The sequence below is a fragment of the Staurois parvus genome, unplaced genomic scaffold (assembly GCF_062004578.1).
Source record: "Staurois parvus isolate SC_StPar_1 unplaced genomic scaffold, SC_StPar_1.0 ptg000634l, whole genome shotgun sequence".
NCBI lineage: Eukaryota > Metazoa > Chordata > Amphibia > Anura > Ranidae > Staurois > Staurois parvus.
Genome location: NW_028318430.1, coordinates 13,650,772 through 13,675,269, shown reverse-complemented (window position 1 = coordinate 13,675,269; position 24,498 = coordinate 13,650,772). Strand labels below are relative to the sequence as shown.

Below are 24,498 nucleotides of genomic sequence, written 5' to 3'. Positions count from 1 at the left end.
AAACCGAAAGTCATCGCTTCCAGTTCCCTATATTATAGAGGCGAAGAGAATGGTTCTGGTCCTTGTTAGCCTCTACGATCAGCCAGCAGAAGTGCTTGCTGGTAATTCAGGTGTCCTGGTGGGACAGGACAGCCCGATGAAGCAGAGGAAAGAAGCAGGAGGGGGATGAATGTCCGCCCCCCCCCCCCCCTACTGCTTGTATGCTTGCAGAAGCAATCCAGTGGCTAGTTAGCTACTAGGATTGCTTTTAAAAGAGAGCAGACTGTTGGCTCTAACAAACCCTTACAGGGACGGTGACTGCAGGTATCATCCCATTATAGCCACCTGAAGTCCAGAGATGTTTGGGTACGTCACTGGTCATCAAGTGGGTATGTTTGGTCTCACAGTATACATTTTTCTTAACACTTATGTAAATCCTAACAACTTTGCCTATTTGCTACATTTTGGTCTGTATACAAGGCATTTTTTGTATCTGTTCAATAAGTGGAAAAATTACCCAGTGATCATGTAAGTTCATAGCTGTCACACTTCCTATGTTATCTCAATGAGTGTGATTAGCCCTCCTAGTTTTTATATTGGGCTACAGAATAATTAGTTTCTATGTTTCTGAGATTAGGAGAGATGGAGGGTTTAGGCAGTTAACAAAATATAACCAGGCAGAGCTGTCAATACTCAGTCCACGAAAAAGCTGTGTTGACAGCCTACAAAAAGGACCTATTTGCTGGGTGCATTTCTGGCTTATCAACAGCTATTTCTCTTTATTTGCAGGGGCTAAATTGATCAAATATGGGGCAATGTGCACATATTGCAGAAATGTGTTGCATAGTTTTTTTTAAATTTTGCCTTGAATTACACTAAGCAGTTTTATTGTTATTCTTTTGCAATGTTTCTTAGCTAGAGATTCTGACTGTAAAATAGGTCCTGATGCTGGCTGACAATGCTAATCCACTACCTCCCAATAAGCATTACCATTGCCAGCTTGCTGTCTGAGCTCCCTGATTTGACTACTGGGCTAAAAAGGTGAAGGACCTCAAGGTAGTCCAATGACCAACCAAAAGAGCTTACATGGCAGGGTGACAATACTGCTAATTACAAGGCAGTGTCATAGCAGTTTTAGTTTGCAACAGGTGTTGTTTCTGCCGTGATCTTCAGGTAAGAAACTTTGCAACAGATTCACAAAAAACATTTTGCTTAAGAAAAAATTAAACAGTAAGACATGATGTCAAACATGCTAAACAGATTTTGGGTTTACTTAAACTTAAATTAACACAGATTTACCTAACAGCTACCTGATATTAACCTGACTTTGGCAATATGAAATCTGATTTTTTTTTTTTTGCTGGGTAACTGGACTTTAAACATCAATACTGCATTTTGCATTAATATATAAGCCCACATTTTCTTCTTTTATTTTTTGCATTGTATGCACAAAGTTAAAGGGTTAGTTTACCTTTTCAAAAAAAGATACCATGCATTCAAGTGTCGCCAATAGATTAAAAAATACTGTTCATCTTTGAAATAAGGAGTGTGTTTTAAAAGTCATACCTGTAGGCCGTGTGCAGCTTCTCCCAAGCCTGTCAGTAAAACTCCCAGTGTGAAAAACCCTCCCTGGCCTGCCTAGATGGCAAGATGCCTCAGAGTATAGAAGTCAGTAGATTATTAACTAGTGCAAGCCATAAGCCAGAAGAGACTTTTGCAGCAAATATCCTAGATAGTCTGAATATTTGGGCATTGGCAACAAGTATGAAACAGTCATAGTTGATCAAACCTGAAATGTAGAACTTTCCAGAGAGAATTTGTGTTTGAATGTAATATATGTAAAATACTGTAATCCACAAGTCTGCTAAATGGGTAATTGTTGAGTAATTGATCTTGTACTCAAATGTAAGACAAAGAGATCCATCATCTGAAGCTGTAGCCTAATGATATCATTGGACTGGTATAGAAATCTTTGTATGGGGCCATTTTCTGTACAGTGCTTTTAGCTAAACCTGTGTACTATCAGTAGTCAAACAGTAGTAGCAGGGACACTTCTTACTAGCTTCTGAATATCTTTCAAGACCACTAACAAGACTTATATAGCATATAATGTGTCAGCAAAGCATGATATTTAGTGAGGAGAGTGCTTTAAAGTTTATATTGTTTGTGGGGTTGATTTACTAAAGGAAAACAGGCTGTTAACTTCACAAGGGAAGTTGCATTTCCCAAGAATTTTCCCAAGAGCTTAAAGCAGTAGTAAATCGCAAACATCTACAAAAAAACACTGCAAGACAATGGCATAACGTGCTAGTATGCATTCCATGCCAGCACATTATGTGAAACTTACCTCCAGTGCTGACCTCACCGCTGACAGGGCTTCCATCTTCACCCAGTCCTTTTTCTGGGTTTGTGGGCTCCAGCGGCTTGAATGGCCAAGCTACGTTGACGTCACTCCCATGCATGCACACGTGAGTTGCTTTTTACGCAACACAGCTCTGAAGGAATGGCATGGGCATGCCGTTCCTTCAGAGAGCATGCACCGGTGCTCCTTTACAAGTAAATATCTCCCAAACAATGCACGTTTAGGAGATATATACAGTACCTACAGGCAAGCCTTATTATAGGCTTACTGTACCTGTAGGTGCAAGTGAAAAAAAACAACATTACTACCACTTTAATGAATAATGTGAAGCTCTGCATACTTTCCTTTTAAAGTGAAATTTCACTACATTCACTGAGTTCTGGGGCAATTTGCCCTGCAAAGTGTAACTTTCCCTACAAAGTTAACAATCTATTTGCCTTTAGTAAATAAACCCTACAAGTAAATCACTGATTCTACCTTTAAGTTTATATTAATATTTGAACCTCACTGTATCTACCTGTTTGTATCAAGATATGTATTTCACAATATTTACCTTTGTCCCTTGAGGTCCAGGAATACCAACACCTGGAAGCCCATCTTCACCTTTCTGCCCCCTTTCACCTTTGATCCCAGTTACACCTGGTAGACCTGGAGTGCCTTGAATACCATATTCTCCCTTTGGTCCAGTAGGTCCTAAACATAAATTTGGTTTCAGCAATAGACCATTATTTCAGGACATATCATCACCACTGCTCCCCTACAGTTATTAACTCTATGTATTATATGTGCTATGTTTCATACTTATTTATTTCAGGTACTTACATAGCGCCGTCAATTTATGCTGCGCTTTACATATATATTGTGCATTCACATCAGTCCCTAACCCCCCAGGGGTGCATACAATCTAAGGTCCCTAACTCACATTCATACATACACATACTAGGGCCAATTTAGACAAGAGCCAATTCACCTACCAGCATGTCTTTGGAGTGTGGGAGGAAACTGGAGTACCCAGAAGAATCCCACGCAGGCACAGGGAGAACATACAAACTCCAGGTAGGTGGTGCCATGGTTGGAATTCGAACCAACGACCCTAGTACTGCCAGGCAGAAGTGCTAACCATTTAGCCACTGTGCTGCCCTTCAAGATAATATTGCCTTATGATGCTTAGTGTACAATTTTACTTTGATAGTGTATTATCCCTACCTGGTAAGCCCATTTCTCCCATAGATCCTTTTGGACCTGTATGTCCTGTACTTCCCGGCAAACCATGACCACCTTTCTCTCCTTTGTCTCCTGTAATTGTATTACATGCCATTAAAAATGAGTAAGCCAATATTTAAAAAAGCAGCTTTGCAGAAATTAAGCTGACAGATAATAACTGGACATAATATTGAGTAAAAAAATAAATATATAATATACAGGAAATATATTTTACCTGGTTTCCCTGGCATTCCTTGATCTCCTTCTTTTCCAGGCATTCCAGGGTTTCCGATTTCACCCTGTATCCCCTTTTGTCCTTCGAAACCAATGAGACCTAGAAAAAAAAGCAACAGTATAACACTTACATTGTACTGTACTTTGTTTTCTTGTTGTAAAGGAGAAACTTATTTTCAGTCAAATACCTTGAAACCCTGAAAAAAATTGTGTTCATGCTTACCCAGTCAGCACATCATGCCAACGGATGGCACAGCTACAGAAGGCAAGACAAAAGAAATTTCTATTTCTATAGCACAAAGGTAACTGAGGTTTATTTTCCTAGTTTTGGACCTGCTAAGTTATACTATGAAGCTCATTACCCAGAATAGGCCACAGCCTGTTTTTACATTTTTTCTCTACCTGTGACAAACATGGAGACCACATGAAGTATAACGCATATTTTTTTAGTGGCCAGTTAAATGCAAAAAGTGTTTTGTAAAGTTATTTGTGGAGTACAGTGCCACAATTGTGGCCACGTATAAAGTTTACCTTTGTCTCCCTGATCTCCTTTTTCACCCTTCATGTTATCCATGGGTGGAAGAGATCCTGGAGGTCCTTGCAGTCCACCTTCACCCTTTTCACCTTTAAGACCAGGAAATCCTGGCTCACCACGGATCCCCGGAGACCCAGCATCACCTAAATACCATAGGGACAAACAATTCAGTTTTCATGATCCTACATCAGTTTACACACACCAACACTCATTAAATATGATTGAAATAATCTGAAATGATGAAACAACATCCCATCCCTTATCTAGTACATAATCTCTCTTTGACAGTTTAATTTTAGTTTTGCTTAAAACCCTCAATGAAACAATATATTGTGAAATCAGTGAGTTCTGTTTGTGTTATATATATTATGATTAGAGATGAGCGAATCGAACATGACAAAGTGGAATTCGTTCCGAAGATTTGGAAAAATTCTATTCGCGACGAATCCGAAGATTAGCAAACTTCGGATGCACGAAATCGAATTTTCCCAAAAATGGCGGCGACATGTGTGGCGACGGAGAAAATGGACAGAGAAGATGGGGCGGGGATCTATGGGAAGGCGCGCAGACAAGGCGCGCTGACCCATAATGCATTCATGACATGTGATCGCATTAGCCAATCAGCAGCCAGCCAGCACTGTGTAATGGTGGAGCTATAAATCGCGGCCATCTTAGAATTCTCCATTAGCCTCCGGTCATTCAAGAGAGACAGACCTGTGTGTATTAAGGGACAGAGTTAGGGCCACAGAGACTTTAGGGCCACAGAATCGTTACTCAGGGACACAGAATCGTTACTCAGGGACACAGAATCGTTACTTAGGGCCACAGCTATCAAAGAATCGAAAATTTAAAGTGACATACACCCTTTTTTTTTTGGTGGCTGTCGTGCACAGTTGGTGCTGCAGTTTGCCGATTGTGCTAAATAAACTGACTTTCTGCTTCACAACCACTATTGTACGTTCAAAGACTTAAATCCATTTACACGCCGGCTGGCGGTAATATTTTTTGGTTGATTAGTGCATTCCAGTGACACAAACGTACAGTTTCCAGCCAACGGCAAGCTGCAATTGACCGATTGTGTACAATAAACTGACTTTCTGCTTCACAACCACTATTGTACGTTCAAAGAGTTAGATCCATTTACACGCCGGGTGGCGGTAATATTTTTTGGGTGATTAGTGCATTCCAGTGACATAAACGTACAGTTTCCAGCCAACGGCAAGCTGCAATTGACCGATTGTGCTAAATAAACTGACTTTCTGCTTCACAACCACTATTGTACGTTCAAAGAGTTAAATCCATTTACACGCCGGCTGGCGGTAATATTTTTTGGGTGATTAGTGCATTCCAGTGACATAAACGTACAGTTTCCAGCCAACGGCAAGCTGCAATTGACCGATTGTGCTAAATAAACTGACTTTCTGCTTCACAACCACTATTGTACGTTCAAAGAGTTAAATCCATTTACACGCCGGCTGGCGGTAATATTTTTTGGGTGATTAGTGCATTCCAGTGACCTAAACGTACAGTTTCCAGCCAACGGCAAGCTGCAATTGACCGATTGTGTACAATAAACTGACTTTCTGCTTCACAACCACTATTGTACGTTCAAAGAGTTAAATCCATATACACGCCGGGGGGCGGTAATATTTTTTGGGTGATTAGTGCATTCCAGTGACATAAACGTACAGTTTACAGCCAACGGCAAGCTGCAATTGACCGATTGTGCTAAATAAACTGACTTTCTGCTTCACAACCACTATTGTACGTTCAAAGAGTTAAATCCGGTTTCATTTTTGGGGTGCTTATTGAATTAAAGAGTATGTTAGACAACACGCAGAGGAGTGGCAGAGGAGGCAATGTTTCAGGAGCGAGCAGACGTGGCAGCAGAGGAAGGGGTCGAGGCAGCACTAGTCGCAGCCAGAGGCCAGTGCTCCCGGTGTCATCCAGCGGTCGTGTCTCCACCGACAACCCTGCCGTCATCGATTGGTTGACTCGGTCGTCTTCCTCTTCCCAGGTCACCTCTGACACCTACAGCCAACGGTCGGTGGGTACGTCAGACACAACCGTTAGTTGGCATGGCCCGGGAGCAAGCCCACTGAAATCACGTGTCCTTGACCTGCCCCTGTCCTTTGGTGTTCCCTCACCAAGCGAAGTATCGCATGCTGTGGGCTCAGCCCCACTGTACAGTGAGGAAGAGCTAACAGAGGGCGGTCAGGAACGGGGGGAGACATCCGCCTCTTCAGCAGCCAGGCGAAGAAGTACTGGCGAGGAGAGTGGCTCGGTAGCCGGTCTAGAGACAGGTCTGTCTCCTGACCCACACGCAGCCGAGGGGGCTAGTAGTGATGCGGAGACCCTAATTGATGATGATGAGGCTGATCGCACTTGGCAGCCTCGTCGTCATCAGGCTATTGCTTCCGCATCATCAGGAGAAGAGGGTGCCAGCTTGCCAGCGAGCAAAACAGTCGGTGGGTTGCCCAGGAGGCAGCAGGGTCGCAGCAGTGTCAGTGGAGCCAAACGGCCACGGAGTAGAGCACCAGCTCCACTGCAGCCTACCACCACGGCCAGTAGTGGTGCCGGTGTGCACGGAGGAAGTAGCAGTCAGCCAGTGAGGAGTAGCGGGGGCAAAGTTTCCTACTCGGCGGTGTGGCAATTTTTCGTCAAGCCGCCCGAGGAAGTAAACGTAGCCGTATGTCGACTATGTGGCCAGAAAGTCAAGCGTGGCCAGGGGGCCAATGTTGGGACTACAGCGTTGCGTCAGCATATGCAGCGTCGCCATTCGGTGGCCTGGGAAAACCGTGATAAAGATACGGCGGTTCTGCCTGCCCCAGCCCCCGCTCCATCACCCGCTCCGTTACTTGCTCCGTCACTTGACGTCAATCGCCCTCTATCAGCCAGTCAAGGCTCCAACACCTCTGCTGAGGGGAGTTGTCGCTTGTTGGCATCTTCCGCTCGTTCAGATGCTCCTTCTCCTGCTACTCCTCTTCACGGATTCCGTCAGCAGTCTTTCTTAGAATCCGTTTCCAAGAGACAACAGTTTGCGAGCACGCACCCGACGGTGCAGAAGCTGAACGTCCTCCTGTCCAAGTTGCTGGTGCTGCAGTCCCTCCCTTTCCAAGTGGTGGACTCAGCACCTTTCCGAGAAATGATGGCTTGTGCCGAGCCACGGTGGAGAGTGCCAAGCCGGCATTTCTTCGCCAAAAAGGCAGTGCCAGCCCTGCATTCACATGTAGAAGAGATGGTGGGCCAGTCTTTGAGCATGTCGGTCTCTGCCAAAGTGCACGGCAGCGCCGACGTGTGGAGCTGTAACTATGGTCAGGGACAGTACATGTCATTTACGGCCCACTCGGTGAACATGGTGCCGGCACAGCCGCACCAGCAACTTGGACAGGTCACGCCGCCTTTGCCTCCACGTTTGCACGTCCTTGGTCCAGCAAAGATGTCCGCCTCTACCACCTCTTCTTCCGCCGTGTCCTCAGCCGCCACCCCCGTGCCAAGTCCCATTACCCGACCGGCATATCACATGTGCAGGGCGCAACGGTGTCCCGCTGTGCTGCACCTGGTATGCCTTGGCGAACGTAGTCACACAGGGGAGGAACTTCTGAGTGTAATGAACAGAGAAATCGACAGATGGCTGTCTCCGCGCAAACTGAAAATCGGAACCATGTTGACCGACAACGGAAAAAACATGGTGTCTGCTCTGCGTCAAGGAAGGTTGTGCCATGCGCAATGCATGGCTCACGTGTTCAATCTGGTTGTCAAGCGGCTCCTAAAATCCACCATCCCACTGCAAGACATCCTTAAAATGTCACGTAAACTTTGCATGCATTTCAGCCATTCCTACACCGCAAAGCACACCCTCCTTGAGCTGCAGCGGCAGAACGGAATTCCACAGCATCGCCTGATCTGCGACGTTGCAACAAGGTGGAATTCAACCCTACATATGTTAGACCGCCTTTACGAACAGCGAAAGGCCATCACCGATTTCCTGATGTTACAAGCGGATAAAGGTACTCCCCTGTGTAACTTAGATGTCAGCCATTGGCAGCTCATGCGTGACACCTGCCGCTTGCTCAGGCCCTTTGAGGAGGCCACGCTATTCGTGAGTCGGCAGGACTATGGGATGAATGACGTCATTCCTCTGTTGCACATCCTGGAACAAATGCTGTTAACAATGGCTGGTCAGGGTGCGGTAGACGTGGCGCACAGATCTCAACGCCACATGACCCCTGTGGGGGCAGGACAGGAAGAAGAGGAGGAGGTAGAGGAGGACATTGGTGCTCAGGAATTATTGAGTGAAATGGGTGGTTTTTCCACTCAGCGGACAGGAGTGGAGGAGCAGGAGCATCTGGTAGAGGAGGAGGAGGAGACATTGGACCCAGACGCACCGTGGCGGTATGCTGTGGAGATGGAGGCAGGGAGTCCCTCGCATTCCTTGGCACAAATGGCCCATAGCATGCTCGGTTGCTTGCGTAGCGACAGCCGAATAATAACCATCAGACAGAGGGATGACTTTTGGCTGTCCACCTTGTTGGACCCTCGCTACCGTTCAAAAATGGTGGCCTTTTTCACACCTGCTGAGAGGGAGGCCAAAATAAAGTACTATAAAAACCACCTATGTAGTCAGTTGGTCTCTGCCTTTCTGCGCCAACGTCCATCCTCAGACACTGTGGGCCCTGTGCGCTCGCGTTCCATTGCCATGGCAGCAGGGGAGGGGTGGGGTGGTAGGAGCAGTGGCAGCTCCACCAGCAGCGGCTGCCTCAGTCTGCAGTCGATGATGAGTAGCTTTCTTCACCAGCGCAGTGAGGAAACTACTAACCAGCCGCAGCAGCAGCAGCATCAGGTGGACCTGGAGCAGGACCTCAAACAACAGGCTCGGGCCTACTTGGACAGCACCCTGCCAACCGAGGTAGACAATCCCCTTGACTACTGGGCAACGAAACTTGACCTTTGGCCCCAACTAGCTGAATTTGCCCTTGAAAGGCTGTCATGCCCGGCCAGTAGCGTGGCATCGGAGCGCGTGTTTAGTGCGGCAGGAGGTATTGTAACTCCGCGGAGGACACGACTGTCCACCCAAAGTGTGGAGAGACTCACGTTTGTGAAAATGAATCAGGCGTGGATTAGTCTGGATTTCAAACCACCAGTTCCTGACACAACTGACTAAATCCGCCATGAATCATGCCCCAAACATGTTATTAGGGACAAATGGAAGACCTCCACCTGATCCGTACATTTGTATATATATTTTATTGAGAGGCTGCTGGTTGGCCGACTCATGTTTTGCACATTTTTAATGACTTATACTCTGCAGGTCGGGCCCCTCATGAATTGGGGTTTTTAAATTATTTATACTTCGCTGGACGACCGTCACATGAATTGAACCTTTTTAATGACTTATACTCTGCTGGTCGGGCCCCTCATGAATTGGTGTTTTTAAATTATTTATACGTCGCTGGACGACTGTCACATGAATTTAAACTTTTTAATTATTTATAGTCGACCAGTTCCAGACCGATGGAATTACTTTTTGTATATAGCCTTCCAAACCACTCTCAGAATAAGTCATGATATTCATGCTGTGTATAGCCTTATAGGCCAATGGTCAATCAAGTCATGATTGTTATAGTGTGTATAGCCTTATAGGCCGCTGTCTTTACAACTTTATAATTCCATGCAGTATATAGCCCTATCGGCCACTTTCTGGCATCCAGTTGCTGTAGCCCCCATCACCACACTGTGCCACGGGCCCCTGTACCGCCTTCTCATACTGCTGCCAGATCCATCCTCTGCCATGTGCGTCTTTGTCGTCTGCTCACACTGCTGGGTTCCAGTTTTAAACCTAGGCCTGTGTATGGCTTCCAAATACTGCTGCCTCCACCGCCACCCTGCGCCATGTGCCTCTGTCGTCTGCTCACGCTGCTGACGGCTTCCGCTTTTTAACCTAGGCCTGTGTATGGCTTCCGAATACTGCTGCCTCCACCGCCACCCTGCGCCATGTGCCTCTGTCGTCTGCTCACGCTGCTGATGGCTTCCGCTTTTTAAACTAGTCCTGTGTATGTGTTCCGAATACTGCTGCCTCCACCGCCACCCTGCGCCATGTGCCACTTTCGGGTCTCCCCACACTGCTGCTGGGGGGACTTTTTAACCTAGGCCTGTGTATGGCCTTCAATTGAAGCTGCTTCCGCTCCGCCACTCTGCCATTGGACTCTTGATAGTCGTCTCCCCACGCTGCTGCTGGGGGGACTTTTTAACATAGGCCTCTGTATGGCCTTTAATTGAAGCTGCTTACGCTCCGCCACTCTGCCATGGGCCTCTTGGGTATCCCAGAAGCTGCTCAGCGGGTCAGGGCAATAAAGCTCCCGGTTCGCAGGTTGTTCCGTCTTATGGATGGAAGTACGACGGTATATGATCTTCTTCGCACCCACGGCATCACCTCATAGAATCTCTGCATTGCATCTGCAATCACAACGCTGACTTCCCGGATCGCCACTCAGCCATTGGACTCTTGATAGTCGTCTCCCCACACTGCTGCTGGGGGGACTTTTTAACCTAGGCCTGTGTATGGCCTTCAATTGAAGCTGCTTCCGCTCCGCCACTCTACCATTGGACTCTTGATAGTCGTCTCCCCACGCTGCTGCTGGGGGGACTTTTTAACATAGGCCTCTGTATGGCCTTTAATTGAAGCTGCTTACGCTCCGCCACTCTGCCATGGGCCTCTTGGGTATCCCAGAAGCTGCTCAGCGGGTCAGGGCAATAAAGTTCCCGGTTCGCAGGTTGTTCCGTCTTATGGATGGAAGTACGACGGTATATGATCTTCTTCGCACCCACGGCATTACTTCGTAGAATTTCTGCATTGCATCTGCAATCACAACGCTGACTTCCCGGATCGCCACTCAGCCATTGGACTCTTGATAGTCGTCTCCCCACACTGCTGCTGGGGGGACTTTTTAACCTAGGCCTGTGTATGGCCTTCAATTGAAGCTGCTTCCGCTCCGCCACTCTGCCATTGGACTCTTGATAGTCGTCTCCCCATGCTGCTGCTGGGGGGACTTTTTAACCTAGGCCTGTGTATGGCCTTCAATTGAAGCTGGTTCTGCTCCGCCACTCTGCCATTGGACTCTTGATAGTCGTCTCCCCACACTGCTGCTGGGGGGACTTTTTAACATAGGCCTCTGTATGGCCTTCAATTTAAGCTGCTTACGCTTCGCCACTCTGCCATGGGCCCCTGTACCGCCTCCTCTTGCTGCTGCCAGGTCCAGAGTGTGTCATGGGTCCCTGTACGGCCTCCCATTGCTGCTGACTTCATCGCCAGACTCTGCCATGTGCCACTTTCAGGTCTCCTTACACTGTTGGTGGGTTCCATTTTGTGATAGGGTGCTGTATGGCCTTCCATTGCTGCTGCCTCCAACGCCACCCTGCGCCATGTGCCTCTGTCGTCTGCTCACGCTGCTGACGGCTTCCACTTTTTAACCGAGGCCTGTGTTTGGCTTCCGAATACTGCTGCATCCACCGCCACCCTGCGCCATGTGTCTCTGTCGTCTGCTCACGCTGCTGACGGCTTCCGCTTTTTAACCTAGGCCTGTGTATGGCTTCAGAATAATGCTGCCTACACCGCCACCCTGCGACATGTGCCTCTGTCGTCTGCTCACGCTGCTGCCAGGTCCATACTGATTCATGGCCCCCTGTACCGGCTCCTCATGAACGTGGTTCAGCGGGTTTGCATCACTTAACGGCAAAAAGGTTGACAAACGCTGGGACGTTCAGTGTTGTGCGCATTAAGCCAGACACCAAAGGGCAGCACAGACCTGTTATTTTTCGCTCAAGCATGGCTGAACAAAACCAGTCTCTACCACAAATTGGACCCAGACCTGCCCAGGGTCTCGTAAGTAGATTGCACGGAGGAGTAGAGTTTGTTATTGGAATTAACTGTGAGGGACTTTTAAACCTAGGCCTGTGTATGGCCTTCAATTGAAGCTGCTTCTGCTCCGCCACTCTGCCATTGGACTCTTGATAGTCGTCTCCCCACGCTGCTGCTGGGGGGACTTTTTAACATAGGCCTCTGTATGGCCTTCAATTTTAGCTGCTTACGCTCCGCCACTCTGCCATGGGCCCCTGTACCGCCTCCTCATGCTGCTGCCAGGCCCGTAATCTGCCATGGGCCCCCGTACCGACTCCTCATGCTGCTGCCAGGCCCGTAATCTGTCATGGGCCCCTGTACCGCCTCCTCATGCTGCTGCCAGGTCCAGAGTGTGTCATGGGTCCCTGTACGGCCTCCCATTGCTGCTGTCTCCATCGCCACACTCTGCCATGTGCCACTTTCAGGTCTCCTCACACTGCTGGTGGGTTCCATTTTGTCATAGGGTGCTGTATGGCCTCCCATTGCTGCTGCCTCCACCGCCACACTGTGGCTCCACACTCTGGTTTTGGTCCCGTGACTGCCCAAATGAGTGAAGTGTGCGGTGATTCTAAGATCGACGGCACTCATCTGCATGTCATACTGACTGACAGTATTATTTCTCTTCCCCAGCAGACTCCAAGGGCATTTAAATTAAAGGTACGGTGTTCTGCACTAATATAAAGGCTCTCTGAAGCCTAGAAACACCCTTTTTATAAGTTAAATTCGCAGCGAATATATTCGGCTCGAAGCGAATTTATTCTGCGAATTCGGCGAATCAGCCGAACCGAATTTTTGAATAATTCGCTCATCTCTAATTATGATATTCTTCATGTTAAAAGACCACTGACTGAGTGAAAATAAAGACAATCCCTATATGGTCTTAGTTTTGACATAGCTTGTTCTTACAAGCTTGAGTCACCATATATTTGCTATTGCATTAAAGTAATTGTAAACCTTGTTTTTTTTTAAACAAACATGATATACTTATCGATTCTGTGCAAAGGTTTTGCATAAAACAGCCCCACTCCTCCTCTTCTCAGAACCCCCATTGGCTCTCCTGGTTTCTCCCCTCTGCAAGTGGCTTCCTATGGGGCAATCATGTGGGCTTGCACTACCCCAGCCCCTGCTGCCTCATCACTGGCTGTGAATAGCTTCATCACATCATAAGCCATCACTTGCTCTGAACCACATTACTAGATTGAGATTGGGCTCAGCTAAGTATAAGTTGGAGCTGGGGGGAGCTGAACATTGAAGGATTTTTACCTTCAGAGTAATGCATTCAGGTAAAAAACCTTCAGCCTTTACAACCACTTTAAACATGTAGATACTGTAAGCCACTAAAGGGAGCTCTTACCAAAGACTTGAAAAATGTCAGAATAAGCAGTAAATCACAACTACTGCTCAGCATTGGGAATCAGGCAGAGCCTGTGTATGCAATGGGCAAATGTGACTGCCCCCATGTACCTATATATAATTATAGAATAACTATAGAAAGAATGTCTTTAAAAGATTAATAAATATTAATATTAATAGCTAAACCAAGCTGGTCTCTTAACATGCTTATCTAAAAAAGAAGTGAAAAAAGACTGTACATCCCTTTTCATATGAGAAATCTCTGCTTTATGGACTTGTCACATAGCTGGTATATTGTGGAACAAACCATTATTCAGCAAATATGAAGATTTAAATTATAACTAAATGCAAAACATTTTTTTTATTTTTGGATAGAGTGGAGGGGGATTAGAATACTTGTTCCTTTAAACTGCTGTCTGTGCCCCCATTAGTGAGATTCACCTCTCTGTTGTCCTGTTTACCATGATCATTAAAAGTGAAAGTAAAAGAAAATGTGAAATTTTGGGTTGCCCTCAGAAAAGTAGGGGGAAATCTTCCAATTGGGACACATGTTCTGGTGATCTCCGCAAGGGGACACAGATGGAGAAAAAAAACAATATAGGTTATAACCTTCCCTTACTCTATACAAAATGAAAAAAAAGATTTGCCTATAGTTCTACTTTAATTTACCTTTTCCTCCGGGTAATCCTGGATTGCCTGGGGAACCTGACTGACCAGGGATTCCTGGAACTCCCATTAAACCTATTTCTCCTTTTTGGCCTAAAATGAAAAACAAATGAAAGTGAACATTTTCTTAATTTCACATCAACACATTGGACATTGGTTATAAAATATCGATATCGATAGACAGCAGATTCTCAATCCTATATTAAAGCACACTATGTAGGTATGGGAAGCTCATAAATACTCTGCAGCTTTGCAATCCCTGAGAAAACCTCTTATGTCATCCCTTATTAACCTGGCATTTGACCCTGCTTTTAATTCTCCCTCCTGTTTTCAGGCATACTTGTAGGTGTGCCACGTTTCACAACTTGTCTCAGGTCAAAACATTCTTCCATTTTCTTCATTACAACATACCTTTAAATGACCTTTTACAGGAACATATGGATAGCTTCAAATAAAACATTTTTGGAGCATTGTGTCAAGTTCTCTAACAGTTCATTGCTTTTTTTTCTCTGTACAAATCTAGGTGTGATAATGATCCACACTCCCCAGGAAAGATATCCCTTATCTACACCATGTTACCTACCCCGCTTACATCTCAACTCCCAACAGTGATCAACAGACCTGGGGGTTGATCTAGAAAAGCAAGCCCAGTCCCGTTTATGGGGAAACTTTGAAATCTTGCTCCCGCAACATACTTCAAAAACAAACACAAATTCCTAGCTCTCTTACCAGCTAGCCTGCAACAAAACCAAATTAACCCTGTCTAACAGTTCACATTAAAAACAAGGGGTTTAGTCGCACACATTTGCAAATATATGTGTAACCCTTAGTGGCCACGTCAAGGTACCCCAGTGTACTGCGGTCCTAACTGTATAATTTTTAGAGTCTCCCCAGTTTGAACATGTATAACAGTGGATAGATTAAGGGCAGGTTTACCTGGAGGGAGCTCAACCCTCTTTAAAGGTACTGGGATGCACAGGACACCCAGCAAAGGCACAATGGCAGCTGAAGGTATCCAGCGTTTCCCTGCACCAATACACCAACTAGACAAACAAAAAGCAACCACCCAAACCTATTGCTAGCAATGCACATCAAAAAACTAACAAAAATTTCCAGCTCACTTACCAGCTCATCTGCTACAAAACCAAATTACCCTGCCTAATAGTTCACATTAAAAAGGAGAAGTTAAGTCGCGCACATTTTCAAATATACAGTTTACTGTATGTGTAAGTGTAAGCCGCAGTGATCATGGCACCTCAGTGTACTGCGGTTGGGGTGGTTGCCATTTGTTTGTCTAGTTGGTTAATTGGTGCGAGGACATGCTGGATACCTTCAGTTGCTATTGTGCCCTTACAGGGTTTCCATGTGTCCCTGTACTTTAAGGGAAGGGTGGGCTCCCTCCAAGCAAACCTGCCCCTAATCTATCCACTGCTGTATGTGCTCCAACTTGGAAAACTCTAACTTGGAAGACTCTGGATACCTTCAGTTGCCATTGTGCCCTTTCTGAGTTTCCCATGTATCCCTGTATCTTTAAGAAAGAGTGAGCTCCCACCAGGCAAAGCAGCCCTTAATCTATCCACTGGTATATGTGCTCCAACTTGGGGGACTGTCAAAATTATAGAGTTAGGACCAAAGTACACTGGGGTGCTTGGACGTGGCCATTGCAGCTTACACATTTATTTGCGAATGTGTGTGACTAAACCCCTTGTTTTTAATGTGATTCATGCAAAACTCCATGTAATCCCAAGGGGTTCACATACTTTTTTTTGCAACTGTATACTTTAATTATACCTCTATTAAAAATAACACTTTGCAATGCCCAGGGCAAGGGACCAATGCTAGCTGAGTAGGTGTGTAAACTGGTGGATGAAACTGTTGTTGGGAGAGTGTAATAAAATAATTGAAAATGACTCAAGAAAATTATTCTGTTCTTTTAATATGTCCATGGTGACAGAAAAGAATGAAAGGAGTGGCTGGAGTGGATCACTGTGATAAAGCAAGAAAGTAACTTTTTAAAACTATGCAGATTCAGGGAGTAGCTGCTGCAGCAATGTATGAGGAGAGGATGCATTTGCTGACAAATGGTTGGTTGTGACTCTGTTTACTAAGTCAAGGGTGTTTAAGTCCTGGGGCCATACCATAGAAAATAGTACCGCTGCTGAGACTTTATAAGACTCCAGTGGCTCTGTGATTATGGATGGCAAATTAGGATTCTGTTAAAAAGGTAATACCACCATGTATCACTTAGCAAGGAAATGGACTACCACATGTACTTGTAAATTGGAAAGATTATACAGCTATGGGAAAGTGGTGCTCATACAGTGAGATGTTTCTTGAGTTGCTCCTTAAATATGCTCTGCAGCAAAACATGAAAATTTATTTGTCACTAAATTGAATTGACTAATAAGTGACATTAAATGGAAGAAGACCTCAGTTTCACCCTTTTTCACTTGCATTGATATTTCACAGTTGTAATACTGAGTAGTGGATCAGTTAATGGATCCAAAAGCAGTCTTTTGTTTTTTTTATTGGAGAACAGCAACAGGCACTATGGGCTATAGAATCATTATGGAACCCAGAACCCAGTTTTTCCATTTCAAAATCAATAAAATGACTAGTCTACACAGAAGAGAACATATTCCAATTCAACTGTTTAGATGTTCTTATCGCAGATCTATGAAGCATAGGGATGCTTTCTAAATGAATGTACCTACATTAGCCCTAATATTTTCATTTGTGATCAGTCCTTTAAAGGATAAGTTCACCTTTTAGGAATTTAAAAAAGTAAATGCACATATTTTTTGCAGAAAAGTGCATTTATTATTTTTTCCTGCAGGAGCCTGGAAAGCATTGCACCCCTGACCAGTGGATCACAGGTACAATGTCAGGCTTCTGCAGACAAGCTCTGCAACTTTCTGCCTGTATCTCCATGTGGGCTGTCAGTTACAAAGCTGTTGGGCTTGTGAATGAACTACAAGGGCAGTCATCAGTGCCCTCGCAGTTCATTCAGAACTACAAGCCGTCACCCATGGGGCTTGATGGTAGTTATAACATATCTATTCACATGCAACTGTGAATGAATGGCACAGCTGTGCGGGCAGCATCCCGCATGGCTGTGCCTTTTTTGATTTGTGACAGCAAGTGTGAGCATGGGATCCCATACCTGTTGTCACACTGAAATGAGGATCAGGCGAAGAGGTGGCAGATGGTGATACATGTTACATGTTCCACCCCAAATTCAGATGGAACCTGTAACATGCTTCAAAAGGTGAGCTTATCCTTAAAGAAAGGGAAATAGAAGTATCCAATCCACATATTAAAAATAGAGATATTTAAGAGTTATCCAATTATCCAGATATTGGGCTTGTAAGCTGTACTGAGAAAAGAGTCAAGGTTAACATTGGCAGTAATGTGAAGCTGTGCTTAAAGCTGCACCAAGCTTGAAAAGTGTTTAATAGAATATATACTGTACATATTACACAGTATGTATAAAGCGTTTTATTAGCTAAGTGCCATAATGTTCCAGGTGATCATCAGTATAAAGCATTCTTACCTTGTAAACCTGAAGCCCCGTCTTTTCCTGGTGGACCTGATTGTCCAGGCAATCCTGGCATGCCCATGGATCCAGGCATGCCTGCTTTTCCCTTATCACCCTTTGGTCCTGGCATATCTGTTCCAGGGAAACCAGGATATCCTATTTCTCCTTTCTGTCCAACAGGGCCTGTAAGCAGCATTGCATGGAGATATTATGTGCTAAATAAACAGTATCTGATTTTAAGGTCTGTGACAAAAATGAGAGAAAAGACACCATATATGTATCACATACACAATTATTAAAGGTCTACTAAACTTAAAAGAAGAAGTCATACAATTAAAAGGAGCTACTAAAACATTAAAAACAAGATAAAATGGTGGTAATGGAAAGCAAAAACATAAATATACATTTAAATATGTTGTTTTTCTTGGGTACATTTTCAGACATAATGCACACCGCATCAATGTATATTGATTAACATATTTTATGGTTTTGACTGCCATTAAAAAATGCAGGCTAACTGCAGAGGAAATTTAGAAAATGTCTTTCCAGGTAAATGTTATTTTTTGCTGTTGTAATTATAATACAGAGTATCTATGGTTTTGAGACAGGGAATGTGTATATAATAATATAGAACAATCGGAAATTGCACAAGTATCACATCACATACAGTATACAGTATTTCATATAAAATAACATCCAAGAGGAGACCTGATCAACCCACACTGTAAGAATAAAGAATGAAAAAATCGCTGTAGTGGACTCTGTTTGAAGGCATGTAGCTGCAGTCTCTCTAGTATGCTTCATCATCAGCTCTGATGAAGAGAGCCTGCCCTTGGAATGCATTGGTAGTGATGCACACTAGAGACAGTGACTGTATGTCAATTGCGAATAGAGGTTTTTACTATTGTCTGTAGTGTTACATTTAAACTGTTGGCGCTATATAAATCCTGTATAATAATTTAAACAACCCTGTCACTATACTAAAGCTTTATTGGATGCTGCATTTTCGTGCAATACCCAGCATGAATCATGGAGAATTGTTAAACTGTGTTAATAATGCAATACATAATCCAAGCCCAAATCAGGTCTGTTATGAGTAACTCCTGAAATAAATTAGATGTTTTCTTTAATACAAGCCTGTACTTTACAAATACTAGTCAAAAGAACATTTTTTAAAAATTAAAGGCACATAGGAAGGCTGCTAATGCAGCACTAGGTGCCCACGCAGCAAATCACCTAAAATAAACAATATGAAAATTACACCTTTACAGAAACACAATACTTAAGAAAACAAATTATATATACATATATATATATATATATATATATATATACAGTAATGTGCAAAAGTTGTAAAAAAATATACATTTTAATTGTTTATTTTTATCAATTTACAAAATGCAAAGTGAGCAAAGAGAAGAAAAATCTAAATCAAGTCAATTTTGACTACCCTTTGGCTTCAAACCAGCATATTTGCACAAAGTCAGGGATTTTATTGGATTAGAGTCAAGTGTATGGCTAACCAATTATTCCAAGCAGGTGCTAAAGATCATCAATTTCATATGTAGATTGAAACACAGTCTGAAGCACTGAAGCAAAAACAGCTGTGTAGGAGGCTTAACGTGGTAGTAAACTCACTTTGATATGTTTTACCTACAGGTAAGCTTACCTGTAGGTAAAATGAATATCTCCTAAACGTGCACCATTTAGGAGATATTCGGGGTTCTTTTTAGCTGTCGCATGCACTCTGAAGGAACGTCATACCTGTACCATTCCTTCAGAGCACTTTTTTCCTGGCCCGTGACTCCCGTGCGCATGCACAGGAGTGTGGTCATCACGGTTCAACCAGTCAGATGGCCGGAGCTTGTGAACACGGAAGGAAGACTGGGTGAAGGTGGAAGCCTTTACAGAGGTGACAGCACTGGAGAGCTTCATTTTAAGGTAAGTTTTACATAATGTGCTAGTATGTGATACATACTAGTACATTATGCCATTGCCTCGCAGGGAATGTTTGTTTGTTTTTTTAATGCGATTTACAACCACTCTAAAACTGGGTGAGGAACAGCCAAACTCTGCTACTATGGTGAGATTTCATGCCACAGGTCATACACCATGGCAAGATTGAGTACAGCAACAAGACACAAGGTAGATATATTGCATCAGCAACCTAGGCTAAGGTTTCAAAGCAGATTGAGGTTTCAAGATGTGCTGTTTAAGCTGTTTTGAAGAAGTACAAAGAAACAGGCAATGTAGAGGACCTTAGAGGCAGTGGTCGGCCAAGGAAACTTAATGCTCCATTTGAAAGACACATCATGGTCACTTCCCTTTGACATCACAAGATGTCCGGTAGTGCCATTAACACAGAACTGGTGGATACCAGTGGGACCCAAGTACACCAATCTACTGTCCAGAGAAGTCTATCCAGAAGTGGTCTGCATGAAAGAATTGCGTCCAAAAAGCCATACCTCCAATGTGGAAACAAGGCTAAGCGACTCAACTATGCACAAAAACATAGGAACTGAGGTACAGAGAAATGACAGCAGGTGCCCTGGATTCGCTTTTTGAATATTTGACTGTAGCAGGAGGCAGCTTGTTCACCAAAGGGCTACAGAGTGATACAATAATGAGTGTCCACAGACAACAGTGAAGCATGGTGGAAGTTCCTTGCAAGTTTAGAGCTGCATTTCTGCAAATTAATTTTAAGATTTAGTCAGGATCATTGGTGCCTGAGAAGTCAAACAGTCAAATACTTATCCAACATGCCATACTATCAGGAAGGCATGTAATTGGCCCCAAATGTATTTTTCAGCAGGACAATGACCTCAAACATGCAGCCAATGTATTTAGGAAATATCTTCAGCATAAAGAAGAACAAGGATTCCTGGAAGTGTCGTTTGGCCCCCACAGAACCCTGATCTCAACTTCATTGAGTCTGTCTAGGTTTACATGAAAAAAACAGAAGGATCTGAGGCAGCCTACATCCACAGAAGATCTGTGATTAGCTCTCCAACATGTTTGAACCTACCTGCTGAGTTCCTTCAGAAACTGTGTTTAACCGCCCTAGCGGTCTGATTATGTCCATATTTCTGTGCACAAAGCGGTACATTTTTTGCATGGAAATATGTATTTTTAGGAATAACTAACTGAAATCTGTCCAAACAAGAGTCTAGTAAACACCCCAGGTAGGATAAAACTTGAAACACGAAATCATAAATTATAATTTAATAAATAATCATAAAAAATAATAATATAATAATAATAAATTTAATTCAATAATATAATCAAACCAAAAACACTGAAATTTGAAATATAGCGACAAGTTCGCACATCACAGAGCAAAGTCGCAAAATCATTTTCAGTGTCTGATGACGAATTTCCCCACAAATCATTATCACTCAATTCTGCAAGTGGTTCTAATTTACTATCGGTGTTCTCTAGCTGGTCTAAAACCGCTTTTGACATAAAGGGACGTTTTTTGGATGCCATGGACGTTTCTCAGTTTCCAGGCAGAAAGAACAGTAAAAATGCAGGCAGGGCACAGGACAAAGTAGTAGGGACAAAATGTATGTGAAATGGTTTGATACAGTAATGTTTTTCTATGTGATTTTAGTGAATGTCACTTTTTGTCATTTTCAAATTTCCCGCCATTTCCCTCCCCTGTACGTCCCGACGCTCGCAGGGAACGGAACTCAGGTGACAGATGCCAGCATCCGCTGGATTACATTGCCGGGGACACTGCAGGAGGGACATCGCGGGAGCGCAGGACAAGGTAAGTGATCGAGGGATCCCGGAGCAGCACCGCATGGTAAGCCCGAGTGTAGCTCGGGGTTACCGCTTGTGGTACTGAAACTTTACCCCGAGCTACACTCGGGAATACCACCAGGGAGGTTAAGTGTACCTAGAAGAATTGATGCTGGTTTGAAAGCAAACACCAAATATTGATTTGATTTGGATTTCTCTTCTGTCCATTTACTATCTGTTTCATTAATTGACAAACAAACTATTATCACTTCTATTTCTGAAAGCATTATTAATTTACAGCACTTTTCACGCCTGCCTAAAACTTTTGCACAGTAGTGTGTATATATACAATATATATATCTTATATATGTTTATATACATATTTATGTAAAATAGTAATAGAATGATTTAGTTTTTAGTTCTGTTAATACCTTAATATGTATTAAGGTACTACGGATTTCAATCTGTGCTGATATGTTTTTCAGTTTGTAACTTCTTAAAATCGGCTACTGTTTTCTTGTGGGTGCACTGCAAATACAGTATATCTCTTATCACCAGTGCATCAGGTTCAATGTATCCTCCTTACCTTCAACACTTAACACCACACTGTATTGGATATGCACATTCTTGTTCCTCAAAGGAGGATGGGTTTATTGAGGAGCTAGGAGAAAGGTATTTATCTGTGTGTGCTTAAAAGAACCCCCTCTTGAAAGTACTCAGAGGCTGACATCCAGTATGAGGGAGGATGCTCAGAGGTTGACTTACTAAAGGTTAATAGGCTATTTTCTCTTTGCAAGGGAAATATTCCTTTATCTTTGTGAATGAGGTGCAACTCGGCTGACTTCCATCATCTTAATCATGTGCAAGGAAAAATATAATATATATTATTGTAGTACATCTATATCTATATATATATTTGCAAAGTTAATTTTCACCACATTTACTGTGCTAGGGAACTATTCCTTTGCAAAGTGAACACCCTCTTTGGCTTTAGCATTTTAACCTCTAAGTATATGATATGCTATATTGTCAAGTTATTTTAAAGTTAGTGCAATACTATTCTTTTTTAATAAAGTGCTTCTTTTACTACAGAGATGAAGTGTTTTTTCTCTCTTCCCCTCATTTATTCCACTGTGTGGATATTAAAGGAAAAAAATGGAGTCTTATAGAAGGAAAATACATCTATGAGACTGGGCCACTTGATTGAATTTTGGAAGAACCAGAAAGTGCTCCAGGATAGTGGAGTAAGAGGACAGCAATACCCCATTCACAACTGGTAGCAGATTGGAGCCACTTCGGGAATCTGAAGATTGAATTATAGCATGGCGCAGAGACAATATGATGTGGTGCTAATTGGTGAGCATTTGTGTAAGAAAGATACATTCTATTTCCTTTTAACCCTTAAAACCTTTCAAAAACCATTCAATTGTCCACTACAAAGATTTTATACGTGTGGTGATTGGCTCTATACTCAAGACCCCTCAATATCGGAGTGATCCCGCCGCCAAGTGGGAGTGACATAGTCGGCACGTAACCTCAGTAGTGAGATTCCCTTCTCACCTCACTACAAAGATTTTAGTTACCTGAAACTCCAGGAGATCCCTTTGATCCTTGAGGCCCTGGTTCTCCATGTGGTCCAATACCAGGTACACCAGGATTACCTCTCATGCCTGTTGCTCCAATAGGGCCAGTTTCACCTTCAAGAAAAAAATCTAAATGTTATTTTCTCTGTACCACAACATACTCTGCTCTGTGATACAGTACAAAGTGAGGTCATTCTAATATTTTCTATAGATGCAAAATAATGTCCCTCCCTCTCTGATTTATGCCTTTTTCAGATTGGTTTTGCATGCTGTTATTAAGTTCAGGACACTGAATATTTCTCTATCATAATTACATCCAATGCATAACTTCACATTTATCCAAACATAACCTAAATCACCATGTAGCTGCCCAATCAACTAATGTGTCTATGTCAGATTATAAATTATAGACATGCTACAAAGATTTAATTTTTCTACATAGCTTTGTGTTACATAAACTATTTTTAACCCCAAACACTTTATCATTGATAAACAAATGAAAGAGTGAAGATTGCAACCTTGGGGTATGAAAGTTACAATCGAAGATCCAGCTTGAGTAAATTAGGTCTCTAAGCCAGTTCTAATCAGTTACAAAATTGTATTCAAAATTTTTTAAACTAATATTTTCCAGCTTTATGAAACTGCTATTAGGCTTTATCAAAGTTCCAATATACTATATCTGTTTTTGCTTACTTCCACATGAAAAACATAGATTTGTTTGACATAAATAATAAATAAAAAAAAACATAAATCAATGCTGGCTATTGTCTAAACCAATATTTTCCAGCTTTATAAAACTGCTATAAGGCTTTATCAAAGTCCCAATATACTATATCTGTTTTTGCTTACTTCCACGTGAAAAACATAGATTTGTTTGACATAAATAATAAATTTAAAAAAACTCATAAATCAATTCTGGCTATAGTTTTGTTGTTAATTTCTGTCTCATGCTCTTTTTACATACTCATAAAACCCCACATATGTATTTCCTGCAATTAAAGCTTAACTTTCAGATCTATAGATACTGGGTGGAGAACTTGATCTGATCTCAGCTCTTTCAGGGGGCACTAATGAAACCATTTGTATCAGGGGCTCTATTCCCATTATTTTGTCATATTGTTTCTACCCTTTTGAAGCTAGGGAACAAAATATAGTGTTAATACCATACTTATACTAATGTTATGCATCAACACCACCATGTTCCTTTATATACACACCACCAAAGAATACATTTAATACATTTACTTTCTCTTTGTTCATTCACAGTAACTAGCTCATCTTGTCATTTTTACATAGCCTTCAGGCCCAGCTCTTGTCTTTATGATATTTAATATACTGAAGAATTTTGTGGGGATTTGTCATACTCTCTTTACCAACCTGCCTTTTCTTTTTTTCATTCCATTCCTT

The 24,498-nt window shown here is 43.1% G+C and overlaps 1 protein-coding gene across 1 annotated transcript in view; it reads right to left on the bottom strand.

The window, feature by feature from the left end:
- The window catches only part of COL4A1 (collagen type IV alpha 1 chain), a 222,134-nt gene that overhangs the window by 27,412 nt on the left and 170,224 nt on the right, over positions 1-24,498 (bottom strand). Inside the window, exons 31-37 of the mRNA XM_089693592.1 lie at positions 23,092-23,205; positions 17,783-17,950; positions 14,233-14,322; positions 4,310-4,456; positions 3,780-3,878; positions 3,548-3,637; positions 2,895-3,034 (exon numbers count right to left, since the gene is read on the bottom strand). Coding sequence (XP_089549718.1) covers positions 2,895-3,034; positions 3,548-3,637; positions 3,780-3,878; positions 4,310-4,456; positions 14,233-14,322; positions 17,783-17,950; positions 23,092-23,205 — 848 coding nt within the window. The remainder of the gene's footprint in view (positions 1-2,894; positions 3,035-3,547; positions 3,638-3,779; positions 3,879-4,309; positions 4,457-14,232; positions 14,323-17,782; positions 17,951-23,091; positions 23,206-24,498) is intronic.